This window comes from Corythoichthys intestinalis, chromosome 20, assembly GCF_030265065.1.
Source record: "Corythoichthys intestinalis isolate RoL2023-P3 chromosome 20, ASM3026506v1, whole genome shotgun sequence".
Lineage (NCBI taxonomy): Eukaryota > Metazoa > Chordata > Actinopteri > Syngnathiformes > Syngnathidae > Corythoichthys > Corythoichthys intestinalis.
The window spans coordinates 33,204,663-33,232,462 of record NC_080414.1 but is presented as its reverse complement, the minus strand read 5'-3'; the positions used below and the strand labels follow the sequence as shown (position 1 = coordinate 33,232,462).

Sequence of the window (27,800 nt, the reverse complement as noted above, 5' to 3'; positions counted from 1 at the left end):
ATGGGACCGAAAAAGACCCCACCACAGGCAACTATTAAGCCTAAGAAGACGCTAAAGAAAATTACAATTGAGCAGAAGAAGGAGATAATTGGTAAACACGAACGAGGTGTACGTATGTGTGACTTAGCATCCCAGTACCAGTATGCTAAGTCAACCATTGCTACCATCCTTAAGAACAAGGAAGCTATTAAGGGTGCGTGTGTGGCTAAAGGTGTTTCTGTGTTGTCTAAGCAACGGTCTCAGGCAATAGAAGAAGTTGAAAAACTTCTGTTGATTTGGATTAATGAAAAGCAGCTAGCAGGGGACAGTGTGAGTGAGAGTATTATCGCCGAGAAAGCACGGCAACTTCATTCGGATATCATCAAGAGGCAACCTGGAAGTTCGTCATCCATTGATGATTTCAAGGCTAGCCACGGGTGGTTCGAGAAGTTTAAGGGTCGTACAGGGATTCATAGTGTCATTCGTCATGGTGAGGCAGCCAGTTCTGACAATAAAGCTGCCGAAGCTTACAAGGAATCATTCCTCAAGATGGTGGAAGAAGAAGGCTACGTTCCTCATCAAGTGTTTAATGCTGATGAAACCGGCCTTTTTTGGAAAAAGATGCCTAACCGGACTTTCATTACACAGGAAGAGAAGTCCGTCCCTGGGCATAAGCCAATGAAAGATAGGCTAACCCTCCTGATGTGCGCCAATGCCAGTGGCGACTGTAAGATAAAACCAATGTTGGTTTATCACTCAGAAAACCCAAGGGCCTTCAAGAAAAACCAGGTGGTTAAATCCAAGCTTCCTGTAATGTGGAAGTCCAACACCAAAGCTTGGGTTACTCGTCTCCTGTTTATGGACTGGATGCATGATGTTTTCGCTCCTTCAGTGAGGAAATATCTCGAGGAGAAAGGGCTCCCTGTCAAGTGTCTTCTTCTCCTTGACAATGCCCCAGCGCATCCACCAAGTTTGGAGGAGGAACTTCAAGGTGATCTTGAATTCATCAAGGTCAAATTCCTCCCTCCCAACACAACCCCCCTCCTGCAGCCCATGGACCAGCAAGTGATCGCAAGTTTTAAGAAGCTTTACACTAAGGCTTTATTTACTCGGTGCTTTCACGTGACCAATGACACCGACCTATCCCTTAGGGATTATTGGAGGGACCATTTCAATGTGTATCATTGTGTTCAACTGATAGAAAAGGCTTGGCATGATGTTACCTTTCGAACCTTGAAAGCAGCATGGAAGAAGTTGTGGCCCACATGCATCCTTGAGAGGGACTTAGAAGGATTTGATCCTCGAGACTCTGTTGTTGTGAACGACATTGTTTCCATGGGACAGAACATGGGACTCCAATTGGATGCAGATGACGTCGAGGAGCTTGTTGCTGACCATAATGAGGTCCTCAACACAGAGGATTTGATTCGCCTTCAAGAGGAGAAGCAGAAGGAAGCCATTCAGGAGTTGTCATCTGAGGACGAGGAGGAGATGGCTGCAGCATCAAGTGAGAGCATCAAGACCATGTTAGCTAAGTGGAGTGATGTGCAGGCTTTTATCGAACAGTACCATTCAGAAAAGACTGTGGCTATGAGAATCATCAACATGATGAATGATAATGTGATGCTTCAGTTTCGTAAGACCCTACAACTCAGAAAGCAACAGGTGTCAATTAAGAGGTTTTTAGTCAGCAAAAAGGATAAAGAGTCTCCTTCTAAGAAGCAAAGAAGACAAGCCACACCGGAGGTTGAGTTACCTACAGTCCTTATGGAAGGTGACTCTCCTTCCAAACAGTAACTCCCTCCCTCCCTCCTCCTCCCACTCCATTCCATCAACTACCATCACAAAGGTAAATAAAACTTTATTATACAGTACAGTTTATTTATTTAATTTCAATACAATAGCACATTTATTATACATAAAATAAGGTATATTTTTGTGTAGTTTTAAGGCTTATTTAGTAGAAAATTATGTTTTATGGGGACCTGGGAACGAATTATTTTCATTTTAATGGTTTCTTATGGGAAATAAATGTTCGGAAGAAGAACTTTTCGCCTCACAAACTCTTTCTGGGAACCAATTAAGTTCGTGAGGCGAGGTATCACTGTATTATATATACATATAAACCGATTTTTTTATCGACACGGCCACGTTGTGTTGAAGGAACGTATGCAGCGATCCATTGCCGACCATTACGGAACCTGACGTCACCATTTTGTTCCAGTAATACTTCACTCTGATTGGCCGAATGATTTCGTCTGTGTTAAATTCTGCTTTTTTCACTCTTCATAAAGCACAGAATTTAGTTTCTTGAACTCATTTGAGTCAACGTTTATTCTAGCTCCACAACTCAGACCATAACAAACGTAACAACACAGACTTCCTGTGTGTGTCCGTCAACTATATCTGTCCCTCGGGAAACTCAAACTCAAATAACACTAGTTCCTATTGTTACTGTCGTGTTTGTTTTATCTTGTCTTGAAAAAAACTAGAATACTTCGAGTGCCGTGTTCAACGTTTTATTTCTTGCTTTCAATGAACTTAAGTGCCGACAGTCCGGCTATAATGCGGCGCTCTTTTGTCTAGCCTCAGTGGCCCTCTGGCTCATAGAAAATCACAACATAGATATGACAATACAGCAGCACAGATCTACCAGTGCCACAACATAGAACAACATAACATAGAGTACCAATATGTCACAGTGTCGGCAGCGATGAGCTCTCTTGGATTTCCAACTTACGTTCTCACTTTCATTTTGCCGTATCAATCCATGGAAGAAACATTTATTCACCATGATGAAATGAGCAAGTTATACAGCAGCCTTTAAAAGAAAAGCCACATCTGTTTTGTTTTCTCCTAGATTCTGGTAAATTTGAGAAGTTATCAAATCATATAATTATGGTAAATATTGTCAGTTTTTGGTAATGTTCTGAACTACCAATATGCCATGCTTGTGCTGTGTTTCACCAGTCAGTAAAATGACATTTCTGTATCTGTACACGAGCTCTGTTTTCTTGTATTCTTCTATTTATTGGTGCTAAAATTAGGGTGCGCGTTATAAATGGGTACAATAACTTTCCCTAGATTTTACAAGTAAATTTGGGGTGCGCATTATACACAGGTGCGCCTTATATTCGTGAAATTACGGTACCCACTAAAAGGCAGCAGCACTCTAAGCAACATTAACCCGCGTGACCCTTTACTCCCAATTTTCTAAAATGGCAACAATCAACAACAACAACAAAAAGAAAGTTAACTGTGACCGCCGACGCTTCAAGGATAGGTTGAAATTGGACTATTTCTTCACTAAAATACGCAAAAGTCGCTGTTTTGAAAGAGTTTGAATTGCAGGGATATTACTAAACAAGACACGCTGACATGTACGACAAGATTAGAGAGAAGATACGTAGCGAGAAACTGAAGCAACTTAAAGCTAGTTTAATTTTACAGCAGCAGTATTTCGCAAAAGCCCAAGAGATGAAAGAGAACGCCACAAAGGCTAGTTGCAAGATTTTGTGGAAATGATTAATTAAAAAAAAATAATAAAGCACATGTGACACACAGAATGGCTTGCTAAAATTTGCATAAATATATTGTTCTACGTAAAGGATGTGAGTCAAGGTCGGCCCCCCACATTTTTACCACACCGATTCTGGCCCCCTTTGCAAAAAGTTTGGACATCCCTGGTTTACAACAATTGCGTATTGCTGCCTAAACTCGCGAAGTAAAATGCCACGATGTGCTGCTTTTGGATGCAATTTTCAGTCAAATGGAAACAAGGGGAGTGACGTGAGTGGTCAAGGTGGAATTATTATTTTTTTGTGAATAAATGTGCATAAGTGGAAGCTTCTCCCCTTTTTGGTCCCTGTATGCACGTATCCTACCTACCACTCATTACAACTGGGCCTGGTGCTCGAACCTTTTTCCTGAATCCTCAGTCAAGTAAGGGATCCGTCTATTTTCTGGATCCGACAGTCCCACTGCGGCTGCAATTTTTTTCCGGATCTGTCTAATTTCTGGATTTGTCGGTCCCACAGCAGCTTTTCGGGTCAGTCTATTTTTTAATTCGACGGCCTGATCGCGGCTGCAACATTGCCAGGGGATCGGTCTAATTCCTGGATCTTTGAGTGAGTGACAAAACGCGGATTTGGATTACTATTGCTATCTTTTTTGTGGACTATTCTTTGTGGGAGTTTTCCCCAAATCATACTAAATAATTAAGCACTACGGCATGCTACAGTGACGACAGTGACCTTACTTTTATGTTGGAGTTTGTCTGGGAACGCACATGTGCATACGGCTGAGCTCCCGAGTTACGAGTGGTCAAGGTGGAAATATTATTTTTTGTGAATAAAGGCGCATTAAGTGAAAGCTTCTCACCTTTTTGATACTTCTACGCACATATCAGACCTACCACATGTCACAATGTACAAAACATTGATTACACTTGATTCCCGGATTTGTTCCCGTCAGATGACGAATTTAACGAGGACAGTCAGTCATGACTCAACTCCGATCCTGACTATCACACGTGTGCATTCATATGTTTTATCACCTTCAGTGAGAGTTTATAATGTCAATAGTCATGAAAATAAAAATGCACGAATGGCAAGGTGTGTTCAAACTTTTGGCCTGTACTGTATGTAAAGCACACGACACCTCTGGATGCTAACAATCTACATAATTATACTGGGATAAGTATGAAAACGCAATAGCTTACCTTGAAGATCTGCTACCAAAAACCGGAGTTCTCGACAGCATACACTCTCGCGCCGTTGTCATTGAGAAGCACTTGCCATGAGTACATCACCAGTTTTGCCCAACTCTTGTCTTATCAGGTACTGTATTTCCTGCTCTCATTTTGCCTTTGCTGCTCGTCTTGTGAACGACCGACAGTGCTGTCCTGCTCTTCACTTTTCCGATCTGGTTCAAATTGGAACGGCAGAACCAACGACATGTTGGGGTACCTAACAAGTTACATGCTGGAAGTTCGGCAACGGGCCCGGTGACGTCACGCACTGCGATGTAACAAGAACGGCGACCTATCACTTGAAATAATTTTACAAACTTGATTAAAACGAAAAAATTAAGAGGGGTTTTAATATCAAATTATCACCGCTAATTTTTAATGTCGTAGCCAGTAGCAAGTAACCAGTTTATATTGCTCATACCTGTCAAGTTGTACGGTTTTGGTGTAATTTGTACAAGTGAGCACTGATGTTTAAATATGTAATTTGTACAAGTGAGCACTGATGTTTAAATGTTCCTTTACTCCACTGCATCTTTACGGACTGTAACTTCGCCTGCTAATTCCCATTAGCAGTCCTGGGGCTTCCTGTCTATCCGTCCTGGGAATGGATCTCTCCTGACTGTGGTACTCCCCAAGGTTTCTCATTTTCTCCCATAGACTCTGGAGTTTTTCCTTGCAGACATGGAGGGTCTAAGGATGGGGGATACCCAGGACTTGAATTTATTTATTCATCTTTGTTGCTTCATTTGCTGTTTCTGATTGTGTATCATATTGCCTCTGCAAAGCCCTTTGAGACAACGTTGTTGTGATCCAGGGCTATACAAATAAAATTGAATTGAATTGAAATGTGTACATCGTACATTCAAAATCTGTACATTTTTCGTGCATTACATTTTTTTATTCTCCGTTCGGATTTTACCACCGTTTCGGCAACGAGACAATGTGCGTTACTATGCGTTACTACGTTGGTTGAATGGCGTGAGAAAAGTCAGAGACATGGAGAGAGAAGAGTGGGAGTGGGAAGGAGGGAAGAGTTGTGAGGCTGTTGCAAACATGATGCTAGGCTAGGAGGCTCCAGTATTTCCTGACTGTAGCCGACAATCTACGCCCACTTGCTGCTACACTAGATATCACATGCATACAGAACGAGATGCGAAATAACAGACTCGGCGGCGTTAGTAAACAGCAGTAGACTTCTCAGAAAGGCTCTGTTGTAGTGAAACTTCCTAGCGAACCTCACTTTTTATCTAAAATACTCCTAAATCGGCAAAATCTTGACTTGAATCTATCTTTAAATGATGAAACAGTTTTAAAACTTTCACATGTCGAAAGTAGAAGGGAACTAATGCAAACACGGGAACAATTTTAACAACTTTAGGGGTTGATTCACAATGACTTCCAAACATAGCAAAGGTTACGATGTTTTTTTGTTGTTGTTTTTTTTTTTATTGAATGAAAAAAAAAAACATGAAAGGTAACACCAGTTACTTTGCTAAGTAACTAATTACTCTTACATTCAGGTAACTGAGTTACTAACTCAATTACTTTTTGGGAGAAGTAATTTGTAACTGTAATTAATTACTAATTAATTAAGTACAAACTACAAAAGTTTATGACTGCAAAGGGTCTCTCAGTGACATCACTGACTAAATAGAAAAAAATCAAATTGATACACAGAAAAGGCAGGACTCTAAGACTGTATTCCCAGAATAGAGAAAGTGTTTGCAAAGCGGAAACCAACATCTCTTTCTCTCTCTCGTCTTTCATTTAATCCTATATTGGAATGCATTCCAATATTTTTCTCCATAAAATGTTTATATTCCCAGTGGATCAGTGACTTTTACGCGCCGTAATAACACTTGCAGTAGAATGTCCTGTACCGCTTAAAGACACAATTGAGGATTTCGTGATGCTTCATTGGAGCAGGTAGAAATTGTCTCTGTGCCGGACAAAGATAGCTGCTCTGACTTCCTGGTTCCGAATACACATTGCATTTTATCAATTTCTGTTGCTGATTGGTTATAATGACACTAATGACAGTAAATAAATCAAAATAAGTCTCTTGTACCTAGCACCTGGAGTATTTTAAATACTATTTGCAAATACTGGAAGGTTTGCGAAAAAAGCTAGCAAAATATCCAAATTATGAAACACAGTCTGAATTAGTTTTGCTGCACTTTATATCTAAGGCTCAGAGTCCTGATCTGATACCCCCCTCCCAAAAAAAAGAAGAAAAAAAAAAAATTGAACAAAGGTTCCAAACATGTTACAGTACTGTATTTCCTATTCCTCTTTTTCCAAGAGTGTTTCGGTATATTTTTGTTTCTTTTGGAAATGCCATTGTATTTCTGGAATATTTTGTTACTTTCTAGCGCTTAAAACATACAAAAATACAGAAGTGCATTTGCGTGTGCATTGCCTAGGGTGACCATATTTTGATTTCCAAAAAAGAGAACACTCTCTCTATATATATATAGACATAGATATATAATGCAGACCCATGGAAATGTAGTCTAGTCAATACACATATACACATACACACAGTAGGCTATGTGCCAACTAAATGTTTTTATAAATTACTATAGCGACAACTGTCCTTGACAAATTGTTATTCCCATTCAATGCTCTAGATTGCACACAAACAATAACCGAAAAAAACTGACAAACTATTCAACCAGCATTTTTCCAAACGTAGCAGTTCAAAACTACGTTTCCCATAATGCCTGGCGTGGTTAAGCTTACTGGTAGTTAGCTGAGGCAAAAATCAAACTTTGCTATAAAAGTTTACAATCACCGGCAGCGTAACGATGCGACACCAAACGGGATTTTACAGTTAAAGCTCCGACAGAAGTCAACAGTTGCCATTATATACGTATTTATCGTAAAAAACCTTAACATCTGGGCAGGCGTTGTGGCCAAATCGTCAACCCAGTAGATGGCAGTAATGCCTCATGATAGGGGTAAACTGCCAACAAAAACAAGAAGAACTACTCCTTCCCTCCTTTCTAGTAGAAGCCATGTCAACTGCTGCCACCCAGCGGCCGAAGGGATTCTCTTTAAATTGGTCCCGTGAAAAATCATAAAAACAGGACATTTTTATAAATTTATAAAACCCGCCCAGATGACGAGAATACTACGTGAAAGTAGGACATGTCCGGGCAAAAGAGGACGTTTGGTCACCCTAGCATTGCCCCACAGCTAGCAAACATTGAATGTCTTCCAATAAAAGACGAGGTTTGGTCTTTTTTTGTTTTTATATGAAGGTATTCGTTTAAGTTTGTGAAATTGTAACAAATGAACATTCAACACAACTGTACAATATATGCCGGTATACAAATACTGTACCATGTACTGTAGATGCTAAACCTTACTTGAGCTACAACCTAAGTATAGGTTAGCTTCCATCCAGCAGGACTTATTAACAAATTTCGTTCATATAGCTTTTCCCCTCAAACACTCAGATAGATTTAAAATACTTACAGTTATATACATTGGGGAGAACAAGTATTACTTATTACAATACTTGTTCTCCCCACTGTAGTTTCCAAGGCAAAAACATAAGAACCACCCACCCCATTTTTTTTTTTTTTAACCGGTGCTGGTGCTTGCTGCTGCATATCCCTTGTGAGGTGTTACAAGCCAAGGTTTCCACAGTTATGTGTTGTTGTCGTATCATACGAGTTGCAAAGTTACAATGTATTCGCCATCTTGCCCTACCACTTTCATTGTAATCCTCTATCGTTTAAAGTGCCTGTGACATGAAAAAGCATATTTATTTCATAATACACGTGGTATTTTATGCTCCTGAATGAAATGGACCGCTTGGATGTGTGTGGAAGCGATCGTTATATTTATTTAGTTTTTTGTATCCCACGCCATGAAAATGAGTGACTTCCGGCAACAGTCTCGAGTTGAGAAAGAGGGTGCTTTGACATGTACGGAGGAATGAGTCCTCTTCACTATACAGCTGTACTGTTGTATGAGAAGGATTAAGGATTCAGCTGATTTTGCAGATTAATACGTTTATTTTTCGCATCACGCCAGTTAAACGGCTGCAGAAAAATATTGCTGTAGGAGGGCGAGGCGTCTGTGCCTTTTTGGGGTTTCAAAAGGTTCCCATTCACCGGTGGATATTGGCCAAAACAAGCCCTACTACTGTGGGACCATAGGACTTACGAGGAAGTGAGTAAACATCATGTTTTGTATTATGTCAAATACTGGTATCATTTTAATATGTAGGTGGCTTGCATTTTGTGGGTGACATGCTCCTTGTCCACTCGGCCGATGACCGGCAGCTTGTCGCACATCCCCCCGCCAGAAGGGATACTCAGCTTATTCCCCTCTTCAAGTGCCCGGTGTTCTGTCAAATTTTCCGACGGATCAGTAATTGCAACTTTGAGTTAAAAATAGCCACGAATACAGCGATTACAAAGTAAACACTACAAACGTTCTTTAAATAAAGGACTACTTACGTATGATCATGGATTGGCACGTAAATGTTCAGCGGTCATTGTCCAGCTGCTTCCTTGGCGAGCTCTCCTGTCCGTATTAGCAGGGGAACGAGCTGTAAATTGCTCTCCGCCAGGTGGTTTGCCGATCGGCGAAGACAATCGATAACCCAGTCGTCATGTCAAATGTTCCGGGCTGGTTATGTGTGATTTTCCCTTCGAAGACTTTGAAACATCACTCGATTCGGGTTAGCGTGTCGGCTAGCTGTCACGCCTCTTGGTCTGTTTACATTCTCCAAAGCGGGGGAAGGGATATGACATAAACCCGATTTAGGTGGCATAAAATATCGTTCACGAGGTGCGACACTAAAGGTGAAGTCGACAGTTTTGACCATTATGGAGTAATTTTGCCATGTCGTCTTGAATAAATGCATTTTTATTATTTCATATTGCATTTAGCACAAGACTGTTATTTGTCATCACCACGACATTTATTTAGCTATTGGGGAAAAATACTTGAATAAAAAAGAATATCCTGTATAAATATTGGCGTAGAGAGACTGAAACAATGACATTTTGCGGATCTCTTCGTCACGTTTTCCTCGTTCTGAATAATTACCCCTCAACGGGCTGACTGGTCCTTCTCAAGCCATTTATTTAGCTACTGGGGAAAAATACTTGGATAAAAAGAATATCCTGTAAAAATATTGGAGTAGAGAGACTGAAACAATGACATTTTGCGGGTCTCTTTGTCACGTTTTCCTCGTTCTGAATAACTCTCACTCAATGGGCTGCATACTAAATCAGATGAAATCGTGACTACACTGACGTCGTCCACCTGTTGGGGACGCTAGAGCCCTATAATGGTAGGGAAACTTACTAAGAAACGAAACTCATCATCTCACAAACCTGGGTATTTTTCCATACAAAAACATCTTTGGGCTGAGACCTTGAACACCAGTCCCGGCTAGAACGATGATAAGAAACCACAGTCCTCCCTTGTACTCATTCAGGGCATATTGAAAAACATAGGAACATAACAGTCGATATTTGGGCATATTGTGATACAGTCTTTAATTGTCAAGGCCGTGGGAAGGCACACTCAAACAGATTAACAATGACGCTCTATTCTACAGTGTTCTCATGCAAGCATAACAAAAGCATACAAAATATAATGTATAATGGTTGTGTTTTAAGCATGAATAAAATACTCTCACATCATGAACTAATAGCAGACAAAAATTTTTTTATAATACCGTAGTATTAAAAATGTGTAAAACCCAGACTGGATCGGCCCTTCTGATTGGCCGGCCCACCAGGATTTGTCCCGATTAGCCACTAAGGGCCTGAGTCTGACCCAGAACCAACTTTTCTTGCGTAGCTTTGGTAAAGCACGCTGAGGGTCTACTGAGCCAATGAACATACAGTTAAGCATGGTTTATGCTTCTGCGTTGTGCCGATGGCGTAGCTATAACCAGTGGTGCGGGAAGTGGGGTGATGAGGGTGTTGCAGTACCCCCTGGAGTTGGGGAGAAAAAAAGGGTTTTGGTAGATTTTTTTTTTCTTCTTTTTGTAATTTTTTTTTTTTTTTTTAGCTGCACGATGGCAGAGTGGTTGGCATCATCCGCCTCACAGTTCTGAGATCAAGGGTTCAATCCCGGGCTCCGGCCTTCCTGCATGTAGTTTGCATGTTCTCCCCGTGCCTGCGTGGGTTTACTCCGGTACTCCGGTTTCCCCCTACATCCTAAAAACATGCATAGTAGGCTGACTGGAGACTAAATTGTCGTTAGGTATGAGTGTGTGTGCAAATGGTTGTTAGTCTCCTTGTGCCCTTCGATTGGCTGGCACGGATTCTAGGTATACCCAGCCTGCTGCCCATAATCAGTTGGGATTGGCTCTGGCACCCCCGTGACCCTCGTGAGGATAAGCAGCTGGAATGAATGTTTTTTTTTTTCAGGTGTTGTTTGTTAATAACATGGTCACCACTAGTGCTGTCAGTAACGCGTTACTTACTCGTTACTGTAATCTGATTACTTCGTTCAGTAACGAGTAATCTAACGCGTTCATTTTTCGAAGCCAGTAATCTGATTAAAGTTTGTTTCCTTAGTGTCTGTGCGTTACTATTTTGTTTTTTCCTCATGATGTATGCAGAATAAAGAATACTGTAGTCATAGACGAAGAGAATCTGAATAGAAAATATTGCTCTTGAGTTTGGCAGTGACATCGGATGTCACGTTTTCTCATCGGGGGGGAAAAAAAAACAGGTCACGTGCATTACCATGCTATGAGCGCTGTTGACGGCTAACAAACAACTGGCTACCTCTCAGGATGCTAACAGTGGAAGACGTAGGAGAAGAACCACAAACGGCTGCATTTGCTTATTGGACATACAGCCATGACTTCACATTTCTCTCCATTAAAGATGACCAAAAATATCTCCGTGCGTCGCAAACTTTGCGCTGGCTCAAAAGGGCAGTCGACCGCTAATAACTCGACATCTAATTCAAGGAACCACTTAGAATTAAAGCAAAACGCGACAAAAATCGAAACAAAGCCATCAGGTAACGAGACAGCTAGCACTTTTACAGTTTGTAACCAGCCTTTAAGTACATTTTATAGTTATAGTTTGTAACCATAGGCGCAGTGTGACTTTGTGTGTGTGGGGGGCAAGAGAGCGAGTCAAAAGTTTGGACACGCCTCATCAATTGTGCTTTTTATATATTTTCACTACTATTGTAAATTCTCACTGAAAATATCAAAACTATGAATGAATATGAGGAATTATGTACTTGAAAACAGGTATATATAATCTACATTCTTCAAAGTATCCACCCTTGAGGTGTCTCCAAACTTTTGGCCTATACTGCATGCATTATGAAATACTTTGTAGGATTCTTGTTCATTTCATTTGTTTTTGTTGTTTGTTTTATTGCTTTACAACTTTTATAGACAGCATTTTAACGGCTAGGTCTTTATTTTAAAGGGGGAGTTCAGAATTTTTGACATTAGGCTTAATCTTCGAGTTAGCGGGGGTTTAATTAGTGGTTGGAGTTGTTTTGAATAAATTCCATGCAGTTTGTCAATTATTTGTTAGTTTCAGGGCTCCGGAGTGGCTGAGCTAGCGCAACTCAGTGGTGGTTGAAATCAACTCCATCGACTAACTAAACCCCTGCTAACTCTAAGAGAAAGCCTTATCTGAAAAATTCAATTACGTGCGAGGAAATTTTTCTGTTGAGGCAGCAAAGGGAGAAAAATTGGGAAAAGTAACTGACAAATTACTTTTAAAGTAACTTAGTTACTTTGATAATAAAGTAATCAGTAAAGTAACTAGATTACTTTTTTGAGGAGTAATCAGCAATCAGTAATTAAATTACTTTTTCAAGTAATCTGTGACAACACTGGTCACCACTTAACACCTTGTTTGCTACCAGATCACGTTGGATAAGGCGCTATTGGAACAGAAAAGTTAACTGTTGACAGAGGAGGCGTTAATATGGCACAAAAACAAACTAGCGATTTTTCTTTACAAAAGCAGCAAATTTTTCTAAAATTCAATTCGAGGTCAGAAATAAAGCTGATTACGATAGTTTATAATAGTGCCCAGCAAGGAAAAGTTAGCTGAAGTTTTCAACCGTGGAGAACTTCAAATAGCTTGCATTGTAGCCATATCATTGTTTTTTTGTTGCTTTTGAGCTGCTGCGGTGCAGCGCGCTGTTAGATATTCATGTAGAACTTCAGTGTTATGAAAAGTGGGTGTTAAACCGAGGCTTGTTGGACTTTTTTGTTCTTAGATGTGTTTATGTGTCGTTGCGCCATCTTGCTGTGGGGATTTGCATTATAATACACGGTGCTTTTATTTCAAATACAAAAACTCCAACACGCACTGTATGTAAAATAGAAAGCTGTCTTTGTTGTAGCCTTGTGTTTGTAAGTTTTGTGTTATACTTGTATAGCACTTTTCCACCTTTCAAGGCTCTCAAAGCGTTATACACTACATCGCCATCCACCTACAGGTGACGCAGCACCAGGGGCAACGTGGGGTTCTTGCTTAAGGATACTTAGACGAGTTCATAAGGGTGGAGAACCCACAACCTCTGGGTTGGGTGACAACTACTCTACCACGGAGCCATGTCACCCCAGTACTTGAACTATCCAGCATGCGTGTGTACCCCATTGCATCAGCCTTGTAAGGAGAAAAAGCGCAAGCATGACAAAATTGGACCGAGGCGTTTTTTTTTTTAATGGGAAAAACAAAATAAGATCCTCACCTGCAATGAGGCACTTCCAGCGCCCCTGGCTACAACGTCGACCCTTTGCTGTCGATTAACATTTGAAGCTCTGCGTAGGAGTCACCCATTGCGCTGTAGTGTATGGCCCAGTCACGAAGGGCGGTATATCTTTGTGTAGTTTTGCGGGGTTTCACATAACACTCCTTGGCTTCTTTAATGTCAGAGACGGAGCAGCTGTTTCTCGAGCCGGAGCTAATTGAAATCGAACTTGAATTACTTTTCCTCTAAAAGTTGAAATGCAGGTGACGCAGAAAACATTTGCGGAGGTGGTCTGTCCGACCACTGAAAAAGTCGAGGCAGAGAACGGATGAATTTGCTACATTTGTTCACCCACTGAGGGGCACGGACGAAGAGATGCACTTTCGATATTTTCAGATGCAGATTTGAAGATATACTTCGCCAAATTCAAAATTTTAATATCACACCAGCAAACACACAGCATGCCATGAAAATAAAATGAAAGCAATGACCTTTTGTGTGGACAAATCTCAGTCATTGCTATTCACGAGTCAGGATTTTTGGGAGGTGCACGTCAAGCTAAGGAATAGGGTCCAAGCAGGATACACCGTCGACGGCGTAGCTAAGGCGTCGCACCGACACAGAAGCATAAAGGCCTTTTGTACGTTTTGAAGGAGATAGTACCTTTTCTCTTAGGCACCGTCTAACTGTTTGCATTATTCTAACACACTTAATATAATCAATCAGTAAATAGTATCGTTTCTCTTATTTACTGTTTGTATTACTCTAACACACCCAATATAAAATAAATATACCATAGTTTAAGGAAAACAAGCAGAATATAGGGCATAAGAGATACATGACGCCTTCTTATCAAGAAGCCCAACGTGTGCGTCATGCAACTGACTGAGCGAGAATGACACTGACAAACCGACGTCTGCACAACCAACTCTCGCAGTCAGTTCTCCCGGACAGTCCAGAACAAATGGCGTGACGCCCAGTCCTAAAGCCTGAGTTATGCTCCCGCGTTGCAGTGACGGTGCAGCGACTACGGTGTCATTTGACATTCGATGGTTCTCCGTCCAGGTGACGCGTTGCTCTGTAATTCATCGCCAAGCCACTAGAGGGGTGTGGCGTTATGTTTGCACAGTTTTGGGGCATGCTTACTGACTTCCTCTTGTCTAGTTTAACGGAGAAAAAAATAAACAATGCAAGATGGAACGCTTGAATGTGGATCTTCAGCTCATCAACATTGAATAAATGTTGATCATACAAATGTTGAGGCGCAGGCGACGCAGAAGACAGTTTTGAGGCGGTCTGTCCAACTTTTGATGTCGCATAGAGAGTTCTAGCCTAGGGTGGAAACCAGTTAGCTATAGCGGCTAGCATCAAACTAGCTTCGAGCACTGCATCCAGCGTTTTGTACGAGGTCTGCAAAGCCCTCCAGCCCGATTTGTTTGCCGTGTCCTACAAACAGCCAGTGGGAAGCCATAGCAGATTTCTGGCATCTATGGAAGTTCCTAAACTACGTTGGAAGCCTTGATGTTAACGTTATCATAAAAGTACCGAGGCACTCTCAATCAGTGATGATGTGTCGAGTGTGAACTGTCTGTTATTGAAAATGAAACATCAAAACAACTCTTTTGACACCAAACCTGTGCTTTATTCTTCATATACTTGAAGTGTGACACGTAAATAATTCACAGACTCACAGCAAACATGTACATAATAATTGATGAAGTGCACCAACCAAAAATACCACATAAAGTGATAAAAAGATGGCAGTTTTTGGGCGACTGGGTCGCCGCTTCGAGTGGCCATTCGATTCCGAACAGACACACACTGTACTTGTCTCGGTGGTTCTTCCATTTTTTTTTTTTTTTTTTTAAATTCAATTGCTGGCTGACCTCCAGCCCCGCATTTTCAGCAATCTCCTCCCACGAATTGCTTGCCATTTGGCAATCTTCAAAATGTCTTGACGAGACATTGTAGAAGTTGTCGTACTAGCTTTTCGTAGGATACTGTCGTCGGCTTGGTCCATTTTTGCGTGTAGAAAAATAATTTTTGAGAATGGCGTTGATTTCGTGGTGAACCGGAAAAAACAGTCTGAGCGGACCAATCATAGTCCATTTCCACCACGTCACACGCGTTGACGCGATGCGAAGTCAGAAAAAAAAGAAGGAGCCAGAGAGGCTACGGAACAGGGTCATAAATCGGGTCTTCGTTGACGGCGCAGGTCTGACGCGGAACCATAACTCGGCCTTAACACAAGGAACACCGAGAACGCCTGATATCTAACTGATAACACGACTGCTAAGACTCCAAGAGCTCCTTTGACACTGAGGTGAAAATCCACAATGTCGTTGCCCTGACAACAGTAACTCCCGAATCCTCCTGTCCAATCCACAAACAGACAATAATCCTAAACAACGCCCAAGCACACCTCCTGCCCACAGCTCGCCCCTCAATAGCCTTCAAAAGATTAACTGGTTAACTAATTATTGTCATTTTTTTCTCAGGAACCTTTTGTTGACTTGTGATATGGTGACCATGGATCCTCGCCTGGGTCCCTCTGAGGTACGCTGTATGATTGCTGTCGACTCAGAATAAATGTTCAACTTTCGAAGCCTATTTCCAGCTTTCAAAATGGAGTCAGTACAAGGGGTTAAGACTAAGATGAATGCGCAGAGTTTGGCCATTTGACAGGGTTGTCGAGTTCTCGCCAGTCCGGGTCATCGAGATCTAGCCAGTCCGGGTTGTTGGAGCTGCGCCAGCGCGGGTCCAGCGGTTTGGCTGGCGTGATTCCGGAAATCTGGCTAAAAGGTCAGATTCGTTCAGTTTTCATGTGCTAATCGTAGTTGAGATTTGAACCTGTATGTGTACATTGGCAATGAGAGATCAGATCTACAGGTCTTTCTCCTTAATACATGGATATTTGACCTCCGTGTTTAAAGGGAAATGTTCGAAAGCTTGCATTTATCTTCAGACGACCTGTTTGTTTGTTTTTCCAAAGGACGTCACTGTGTAATCATATAAGTCAGTGACCCTGGTTCCTTTGAGTCTGTCCTCCTTCGCTTTCACCCCCGAGGCCTGCTGATTGTCTGAGTGGTGACCCATGAAAGTGAATGCCCAAGTGCTTTTAGATTAACCTTTGCCCTGTACCTTTACTCTGTGACCTCCACACATCCCCCGCAGTAACATTACAGAGCCTCATCCAGATGACTGACTGATAAACAGACACTCACAGGAAGCACTACGCTATTTTATTCATGCGTATGCACAAGCCGCTTCCTTTAAGGCCTAACTCTGGTCTGTTCATCCCAGAACAATTTATCGGTATAATTTCCTCTCCTCTTCTGGGACAGCAATCCCGTTTGATTTCATAACCAAGCAGAGTGGCTGTTGAATCACATAGATGATTGATTCCCCCCCTTCCCAAAATAAGAAGCAGTGACAGGCTGTTTGTTGTGGTCCTGAGACTACGACGCCGTATACAGAAAAGATTCATCATGTGCAGATGAAAAATGTTTGGACGTGTCTTCCAAAAAAAGGGATTTGGCTATGTCACTTAAAAAAAATGAAAAAATGAATGTCTCTCAGGCAGGCTTGCCTTGTCAAAGCCGCAGTCTGGATTTTGTTTGTTGTTTTCTGTAGGGCTCCCCCTACAGTTGTAAATTGCGATTTTGAAACTATCATATATACAAATTGGCATTGGCGCCGCCAGACATATTTCACTGGGGCACGTGCCCCGGTATTGATCTGCAGTGTCGTAGTAATAATTAGGAGTTTAAAGTCTACATAGCATAATCTACAGAATGCGCCTATTTAATATGGTCATATTTAAGCCTGTCGCAATATGCAATAATTCCATTTATCGCACGGTAAATAAAAATGAAGGCGATAATTTTTCCGCTGCGATTTATCGCCTCGTGTACACCTGCGTGCGCGCGTGCGGCTGACGTGCTCTTAAAAGTTCGGCTTCCTTGTTACCAACTACGCAAAATGCATTTTAGTTCTGTTTTTAGTTTAGTGCAGTTTAAGTTTAGTGCAGGTGGAGAAAAAAAAAGAAAAGGTGACGCTTACCATTGAAATGAAGATGTGAATGATAAAAAAATATAAGCATGGTGTGTGCATCCATTAACTGGCTCGTACAATGCCGATCTCGGCCGGGCGGTTCCCCTCCGTTCGGCAATCTTTATAAGTTAAGGTGACAGTTCTTATTGTGGTAACATCGCCTAAGAAATCGCCACCTTCGTCAGGTTTCAAATCATTTATTCCATCAACTCGCCGAGTGCCCACTGCTGTTGACGCCAGGATCGAAACAGAAAGTAAAATAGCGCTCCCCGCGGTGCGTTCAGGTACAGCAAAAAAAGTCCGCCACATTAAAGAAGCCGATTCGTTACATTATTACAGGTACTGTACTGTATTATTGTTATTATTGCTATTATTATATTATTGTTATTCTGATTTTTATTCATATTTTGTTTTGCTCTTTGTAATAGCTATTTCCAATAGTAACAGCAGTATTTATGAAAGGAGTTGTGTGGAGGAGTGTGGGTTTTTGGGCTGTGGAACGAATTATTGGAATTATAATATATTCTTATGGGATGCTCTTATGCTCGACATACGACCATTTCGACTTACAAACAAGCTCCTGGAACGATTTAACTTCGTATGTAGAAGTACCACTGTGTTACACATGGAACGCCATAGCAGAAGCTATGAGAGGAAACGTTTTCATTTGCCTAGATGCTTAAATTATTAAGTGGAATTTTATTTTTCTTAAAAAACACATTTTATTTCTTCTGTGTTTCTGTGCAGTATTAATATTGTTGTCTTTTACTTAAAAGAGGCATGGTCTATTCTTTTTAGTTGTGATTTCCTAAAAAGTATTTTTGAATTCAAGAGTAAACATTTTTTTGCGTTTAAATGGGTGCACATGATCTATTAATATATACTGTATTCTCACAGTGTTATTGTAATTTTTTTTAAAATGGGGGGGTGCAATAATATCGCATATTGCATAATTTGTTAAATAAATTATCGCACACTAAAATTTGGTATCGCAGCAGGCCTAGTCATATTACCCTAGTTACTACTCAATGCGATATGAGTGAGAGGCTCTCACTCAAGAGCTTTGTCTACCAGAAACTGCAATTTCTGGAGAAATTACGATGGGGCTTTGGTAGATACAGCTCTATCAGGTCACTTTCTGTTGATTTGGGGACATTTCGGGGGCACATCCTGTTGATATGTCACAAAATGTCAATGGGCAGTAATGGTAAATGGTCAAAAAGTACAAGAACCTATGTCTTCCTGCCATTGAAAATTAATGGGAAATTTGGACGTACATGGCTGTCAATGGCATCCTCATTAGAAATGAATGGGAAAGTTTTGGGCAAAATTTGGGTGAACAGTACATTTTTGCCAAGTTCTTTATGCACCTTTTATGCCCCTTACCGTAATACTTTGAATTTTTGATGCAAAAGGTATGCGATTTGATCGAAAATTCTAGGACAAGTAGCGTTGTTTTTGTTGTTGTTGTTTTTTTTTAAATCCACGTTTATGGGTGGACAGAAAATTTGGGGGGGGGTTGTTCGAAAAATTCCCTGCGTGGCTTGAAAATTCCGGTCATTTTGATATTTGAACGGTAACGGTCGGTCAAATGTTTGGGCTGTGCGACATTCTGACGAAACGCCATTAAAAAAAAAAACAAAAACAAACAAAAAAACTAGTTTTACTATGTGGGCATTTGCCTTGCAAAGCTCCATCTAAATATTGTGTTAATACGATACTGTATGTGATATTTGAACTGTATAAATACTGATGCTATTAATTGCTATTTGTTTATATGACTGCGATTGGCTGGCAACCAATTCAGGGTGTACCCTGCCTACTGCCTGTAGTGAGCTGGGATAAGCTCCAGCACCCCCTGACCCTCGTGAGGAAAAGTGGCATAGAAAATGAATGAATGAATGAATGTTTATATGACCAAAATCAATCAATCAATCAATCAATCAATCAATCAATCAATCAATCAATCAATCAATCAATCAATCAATCAATCAATCAATCAATCAATCAATCAATCAATCAATCAATCAATCAAGTTTCTATCTTTAGGATATAACAATTTTGTATGTGTGCTCATCATAATCATTTTCAGCTTTTTTTTCTACAAACATTTTATTTTGTAACTGCCGTCACTTTAATCTGTAACAAAATGTATTTTTTATTTATCTATTTATTTTTCTACTCAACTCAAACAGCATTACTCTTCAAAATGGATATTAGAAGGTTATTTGCTCACAGCAAGGATAAATCAGCAAGGAGGAATGTGAGAGGTAAGCTAGGTAACCCACTTAGGCAACATAAACAACTTTTAGGTCACAACCTACCATTTGAGAAACACTGATTAATTGCATAAGAGTTACAGTGATATATCCCCATTTCTGTCCTGACAAAGTAGAGCAGCAGAGTATAGGACGAGGTGAAGGAGAGATGGAAGTTGATAAGCATGAGCAGAGGTGAATTGACTGTCAACAAGGGATGTCCCAATTTTTATTTTGAATACCAATGGCTGAAAGACAAAACAACTCACTTTTTCACAGAAACTTGTATTTTGGTTTGATAATATATAGTTTAAAGCACTATTCCTGATCTTTTATTTTAGATAAGTGCTAAAAAAACAATGTTTTAGCCCGCTCGCCAGTGCCTCAGTAGTGTATTAGGTCTAGTGACACCCCTGCAAATTGGTAAACATATATTTGTTTATATAGTACTGACAAAGAAGCTAAAGTAACTTACTCAATAAATGGTAATCTGTTCTACAAAGCTATTCAAAATTAAGTTTCTGAATTCTTGGCTTTATTAATTCTGTATTCCGTGGTGAATAGCACACACAAAAAAAAATCCCTTGTTGAATGCTGATCTATTTCATTGGTTGTTTTTTATCATCGTGGAACTTGTTTTAGGTAAGTACAGTATATGCACAAAAAGTTACAAAAGTACGGGTGTTGTTTTTATGGTGAAAACCTAACAAACAAAAGCCCCTTTCAGACATACGCTGAAGTTCGGTTAAATCCCGGGATTTAAACAGGTAGCTCTTATGTCTGAAAGCAATTTCCTAGGTCGACCGACACGAAGATGCCTCGGACTTACCCTGTCACATTCTGCTGCTGGTTTGGTTTGGTTTTGTAACAGAGCTGGCTGTAGGAGCGTTCCTGACATCGCACCTGCAGCTATTTCCAGCTAATCAACATTAGTATATAAACGCCGGCGTTCCAAAACAACCGTGCCGAGATATTAACTTGCTAATCGCCATTCGGCACTTTTGCTTTTGAGGCTCCTTGGATTTACTTGCTTGTTCGTCAGCTGTTTTTTGTTTTGTGAGTCCTCTACCTTGTGCAGGTATTGAGTGTGTTTTTTTTTTTTTTTTTTTTTTTTTTTTTAAAACCTGTCCTGTTCAGCTGTTTGACACGGAGAATGGAAGTCTAAGTGCCCGGTTGGTCTGAACAATTTTAATGTTTCACATTGAGAGTATGACATACTCCCATTGTGATCATCAAACATACCTCGTTTATTATGACAAAGCAGCAAACAGGAAGGGGTTATGGGGGAACATAAGAAAAGAAACACAAGAGAAGAAAGAAAAGAAAGAAACAACAACAAGAAATACATTGAACGTCTACATGAACTACTAATATCGTCAGGTAGATGTATTTCCAGTTGACACCATGTGGGGGGTTGACCAGGGAAAGAGGGGGACGGGGGTAGGGGAATCTATAAGCTAAGTGATCGAAAGAGGTAGAGTGTACAAAAATCAGCTCTGTGATCTAGAACCCAGTAATCATGTGAATCCCTTGTGAGTTCAAGCCTGTAGGCGACCGACCCTACACCGCCCCATCGCCAATCCCGGCAGCGGGACCCCCCACCCGAGCGCACCCTATCACATCTAGTCGCACGCAAGCCCCATCAAGTGCGCGACAGCCACGCAGACGAGCAGAGATGCCACGCGGGCGCCAACCCAGGGCCACGGCCCCCACCCAGCCAGTCTGGGGAGGGAGGGCGGTTGAGGGGGGGATCAGCGCAGCCCATCCCTCCTCCCGCAGGCCAGCAAAGGAGCCATCGCCCCCCCGACCCCCCCCCCCCCCCCCCCACCTGGGATCCAGGGTGGTGCCCCGGGCCACCCGCGCACCCATCAACCGGCCTTCAAGGATGGCAAGAGGGGGCGCACCACCAATCCCGACCTCTCCCCACTCCCACAGCCGGCAGCCCAGGCAGAGGGAAGGCCACGCCCCGGGAGCCACGCCATAGAGAAAAAGTGTGGGACCCACCTACCACCCTATTACTGTGGCTGCCAGGTTCCTGGCTGGCAGCCTTTACCCAGCACCGTGATGGGATTGTGAGGGGAGGGTAGTGCAATGTATGCATTAAAATAGGAGAGCTTGGCTTGCATGGAATTTCTACCCATTTCCATCCCACCTCCCTTTGCCGGACCTGTCCTGTGGAGTATGATGTGTGTGGTGCGTTAAAAAAGGTGCAGGGATGGCAGGGCCTGCCATGAGGAGGTAACCGTGAGGCACCCCCCCAACAGGTCCCAACCATCCGACAACCTTTGTGTGTGATGCATTAAAAACAGGGGGGAGCCGGGCCAGGAGTGTGTTCATTTTTGTTATCTTATTGGCTCTCTGTCAACCGCTTAGTTTAGTGTTATTTGATCCCCAACGACCTATTGTCACGGATCCATTTTGTTATTCCTCCTTTTCCGTGATCGCACCTTTGTTATGTTTGTATAAACAAACCCTTGTATGCATCCCGTCAGTTGTTGTCTGCTCTTCTGTCCAATCTTGTATTCGGCATTTGCGGAACGTCACATTCCAGGGACGCGGCATATGTAAAAGCAGCCATTTATTTCCCGGGTCACAGCACAAAGTCTGATGACGTAAATATCATGGCGGGCCGATTGTCATTTACTCTTTCTTCACAGTAAGACGAAAAGTGGCAAACAAACATCGTAATTATCAACATGGCAAAAAGAAAAGATAGCAAAATTAAACTGGAAATAAAACACTCAGGTGACTTGAAGTTCCACTCTGAGACCCCCAATTTAGCCAACTTTCTATATTGTCTGATATGCATGTGTGATACATCACTGGAAAGCTTAAAATCTCAATTTTTTGGTGGGAAGAAAAATTTTGAACAGGAGGGCATTTAAAAAAAATAAAAAAAAGTTTTTTTAAACACTAAAACCCTATCTGGAGGTAAGAGCATGCGAGAGCAGAATTACAGACGCCACGACTTTAACGATATATTATCGCGTACTTACCTTGTTTTGATCCAAAAAATCCATGTAGCATTTATCACCGAGTGTCAAGACACAGCTGTGAATGGCCACAGCCGGATTTTTGGGGGATTTTATGGGTGAAAAATGGTAAAATAACAAGGGTCACGATGCAGAAATCGCAGACAACAAGGAGTGGTTGAGATTTTCTTTTTCATATATTTACCCTTTTAAATGTTATTTTTCAATTTTTCTTTGTTTGAATCGATTATTTATCATCTAACATATCGGGGAAAATGCGACAGTAACAAAAAAAAAAATACAATTAAGCGATACTTATGAGGTTGATATCCGTAACTTTTTTACAGACGCCAAATTTCTCATTGTGACGTAATTTGTTTAAAAGTTTAAAATATGCGAGTGAATAATTTTTAAAGTTGTTTTCTTTTTTTAAGCTAAATATTAGACATCAATTAAGGATTCTAAGCTAAAAATGACAGACATTTTGAATAATAAATATAATTACTTACCTTCTTTTAATGGCTAGGTTGAAACAAAAGCTGTTGCGTGACGTCTGTAAACGGGGGTTTTTTAGGGTAAAATGGACGAATTGAAAATAGTTCAGGGGCTTAATACGCCATGAATCTGCTATTACAGCATATAGAAATATAGTTCTATCAAACACAGCAGTTGTTCTGGCTTAAAATACTGCAGTTTCTTTTAAAGAGGAGTGCAAGATCAGAAACTGCTTTTTCAGTCTTGTCTGTGTTTTCCGCCATATAGAAATTAAATTGCTACTGGATGTTAGAGCCAAGGAAGAGACAGCCCGTTGTTTATATTTCGAAATGTGTGATTTATTTTGTTGCTGATGCCGACCAAAAATTATGTAATGGCCAGGTTATGAAGTCCCGCCCCCTGCCCTCCCCACACATAGAGCGCCGAATCGCCAACACGGGATAAGTCTCTAAATGTCCAGGGCAAGAGGGTAATTCCCAGCATATCCCCCCATGTTTTGAAAGTCATGACACGGGTAAGTCCCATCACCTTACACGGGAATTTAGCGGAATATAAGTCTGAAAGGGGCTTAATATTGCTTCCTCTGAAGACATCTTTGATTTACCACTGTTATTCATTATGTAAAAGTGTTCATTTATTCATTCATTCATTTTCCATGCCGCTTTTCCATGTTAGCTTTATCTCAATTTTTCCATTTGGAATGAATGTTTTTTTTATTTTGGTATATTTCCAAAGTTCAACTATAGACGCTAAACCATTCAGCAAGGTTTCTACAAACACTTGTAAACAATTCTGAACAGAGTTGCTCGTGCACTTGTGCTACTTTGTCATTGTGTTTTTAGAGTATGTGTACTGTGTCCATGGGAAAACTTTTCTTCCTGGTGTTTTGCTTGTACTACAATCAGTGTTGTCACATATTACTTAAAAAAAGTAATTTAATTACTGATTACGCCTCAAAAAAGTAATCTTGGACCTTCACTAATTACTTTATTATCAAAGTAACCAAATTAATTTAAAAATAATTTATTGGTTACTGTTTACCAATTTCTCTCACTTTGTTGCTTCAACATAAGAATGACAACAACAAAAATGTCCTTTCCGATAGTTGAATTTAAAAGGGAAGATCAGAAATTTTCACATAAGGCTTAATCTTCGAGTTATCTGGAGTTTAATTAGTTGATGGAGTTCATTTCAACAACTTTGACTCGCTCTAGCTTAGCCACTCCGGAGCCGTGAAACTAGCAAATAACTGACACACTGCATGGAATTTGTTAAAATCAACTCCCGGGACTAAGTAAAACCCTGCTAAATCAAAGATTAAGCCTAATGTAAAAAATTCTGAACTTTGGGTTAGGGTTTAGGGGTTAACAGCATATCAGTGCCAATGTAAAACAATACAAATTGACTGCACAATAATCAACACCACTCAAATGAATTGCACAGTGCAATAAACACAAAGGTGGGGTTGAGCGTGGATGCGCGAGAACAACCCGGAAGTAAGCAGTACACACACGTGGCAGTAACTAAACACTTTACACTCAATCGTACTTACAACATATCTAAAAGGTGCTAGACAAACATGTCACCTCACGGCATAAATGTGCAACACGAATATGACTTTGCAAGGATAAGCAAGAGCGACGACTACCCGCTGTTGTAACGGCAAAGCTACGAAACGGCTGCACATGTAGCAGCTCCAACCTATCACTGGAACCCTCCAGAATGAAGGAAATCTACTCACGTTCCATTAACTTCATAACCTAGTGACATGACACGGGAAACGGGGCCGATTCGTAGGGGGCCTATTTTCAAAAACTTCAAATTCAAATATTCACAAAACCAAAGCTGCTACTGACCTAAAACAAAAACAGGCACCTACCTTAGCCATATATGAGTCTCCATGACCTTATAAAATCCCGATTAATTATTTTTTATATAAGTATAACACAACTTAAAATGGCTATAAAAGTCTCAGATCTTACACTAAATGCACAAATATCGCCAAATTTGGAGATAATCACCTATATTTTGAGGTTCAATAGCAATATTTAACATATCATAGAAGTTTTTAACCAAAATAGCAACTTTTTTTTTTTTTATTTACTGCAAGTTTTCAACAGCTAATAAATCACTCAATTTAACATCAGAAACTTAATACTTGAGGAAAACATGCAGAATCAATTATATTTAATAAATATAAATATGTAATAAATTCTATATACAATCACAACTTATCATAGAATAGAATAGCCCTTTATTATAATTATACACTATACTGATAGCGAAGAGGCTAGCGGCCGCCCGGCGTAAACAGAGCTTTTCTGGCAAACATTCTCGTGAATAAATGCTTATATCCCCAAATTCTTCATAGATATGGACGTAAAACAGTCTCGATTCTTGGTTAAAAGCAAAGAAACCATGCAGTTAGCGTTTATTTAACCGTATATTTTCAAAGTACAATGCTACTCTGTTAGCGAACGAGGCTAGCGGCCGCCTGGCGTAAACAGAGCTTTTCTAAGGAAAATTCTTGTGAATAAATGCTTAAATCCCCAAATTCTTCATAGATATGGACGTAAAACAGTCTCGACTCTTGGTTTAAAGCAAAGAAACCGTGCAGTTAGCATTTATTTGACGTATATTGTCAAAGTGCAATGCTACTCTGTTAGTGAATGAGGCTAGCGGTCGCCTGGCGTAAACAGAGCTTTGCTGATGAAAATTCTTGTGAATAAATGCATAAATCCCAGAATTTTTTTTATAGATGTGGACGTAAAACAGTCTCCTGACACAATCCTTCCTGTTTGTATGCGGTACAGCTTTCGTAGTTGTAAGTAAAACCAAGCTTAAGTCCGACATGAGCATGTGCCGTCTTTGGCTATTATTGAATAAAGCTCGGCTCCCACTGATAAGGCGTTACGCAAAGAATGACGAAGGGCCACGTCAATAGTAATGAAATCTATGCACGTTCATTCATGGACTCACACAGATCAACATTCCCTCGCACTTCTCAACAGGTGGCTACACTCGGCTTGAATGTGCACCCGCGCTGGCACACACCTTTCTCAGTTCCAAAACACTTAGCACGTGTGATTCGAGACCAAAATAGGAAGTAACTATAAGCGGTTACCATGGAAACGAAAAAGTAGTAAGAACCTTTCTAACATTTTATATTCAAAATGCTCTTCGTACATGACTACAGTATTCTTCATTCATTATGAGGCAATAACAAAATAATAACGCACAGACACCGAGGAAACAAACATAAATCAGATTACTGGTTTGAAAAAATGAACACGTTAGATTACTCGTTACTGAAAGAAAGTAATCATAATCAGATTACAGTTACACGTTAGTAAAAATATCGACTACAATTTATAAATAACGACAACAAAAATCCACAAAAATGCCACAAAATCCAATAGAAAATCTTTCATTGGTATTCTAGGAGGGAGGCTGGTGATTTGTGTGATTTGGTACCCTTAGGGAGGTCACAGGAGCATTGTACATTACTTAGAATGGCGACTAAAGTAAAGTATTGTAACTACGTTGTGTAGTTGTCCTCTGGGATATAGATACTTTATACTTTGTCAGCATACAATATATAGTATGTCGGTTTAGAATTTGAAAACTAAAAGCATGCCCAGTCTGCGATAACTTGTGGTGTAGTAAATGTATACTTTGAGTGCAAAGACGACAAAACAGCTCTGTGGTCAACCACTGTGTGGTGTGCAACATACTTTCTCTTCACTGAAGACTTTTGTTTACACACACAAACCGATGGTAGTCTTTAGAACCATTTGCAACGACAAATGGTCAAAACTAAATGTCTTTAACAGTTCACTCACAAATGTTGCCGTGTTCTTTCGAGAGACAAGCAAGCGATTTTGATGTCTTATACTCATGTCTCACTATCAGGTCTGTATTGGAATGCGATCACAAGAACATGTTATCTTTCTTTCCCATGCTGCTATCTCCTGGAATGTATTTCAATGTCGGCCTGGTTTCCACTCTGACACATGGGTGTGTCTCCCACAAGCAACACTGTCCAGGACGAGCAAAGCCTGTGCAAGAAACACAGTTTGCCTGCTAAATTACAAGGTGACACTGACGCCTGCATGTCAGACTGCGTACGCTGAATGTGTGAGAAAGAAGGAGCAAATAAACATGTGATTGAAGAGAGGGAATGGTAGAATTTCACTAAAAGTACACTAGAACATCATTTAGTTATGCCCAGTAAGTTGAAAATATTTTTATATTTTGAAATTAATACTATGTGTGTTATTTTTTTAATCGAATCAAAAGGCACATGCTACACAGCAAAAACACACACCCGTAAAACTAGTAAAATTCCCTTGTTTTCAGTGTAAATCTACTAGAAATAAGCAAAATTATCTGCCAGTGCTTCAAGTAAATTTTACTCACATTTCTTGAAAAAAGAAAAATAGCTAAGTGGAAATAATAGACTTATTGTAAACAATAAATTAGTATATTTTAATCTTCAAAAAAGCTTATCAGTCAGAAATGCTCTTTATTAATTTAAGAATAGATATTGTTCAAAACATTATTTGAAAGCAAATTTTT

At 40.5% G+C, this 27,800-nt stretch overlaps 1 protein-coding gene across 1 annotated transcript; it reads left to right on the top strand.

The window, feature by feature from the left end:
• Positions 1–27,355, top strand: LOC130908545 (tigger transposable element-derived protein 1-like). Its single transcript, XM_057824086.1, has 2 exons — positions 1–1,725; positions 27,269–27,355. The coding sequence occupies exons 1-2, from the start codon at positions 1–3 to the stop codon at positions 27,353–27,355; spliced, it is 1,812 nt and encodes a 603-aa protein (XP_057680069.1).
• Positions 27,356–27,800: the final 445 nt, after the last annotated feature.

Bases quoted from the DNA above. Each gene is read 5' to 3' on its own strand.
- LOC130908545 (XM_057824086.1), top strand. From the start codon at position 1: ATGGGACCGAAAAAGACCCCACCACAGGCAACTATTAAGCCTAAGAAG. The intron at 1,726-27,268 runs GTTGAGTTACCT...AACACTGTCCAG, and splicing joins GAAGACAAGCCACACCGGAG to GACGAGCAAAGCCTGTGCAA.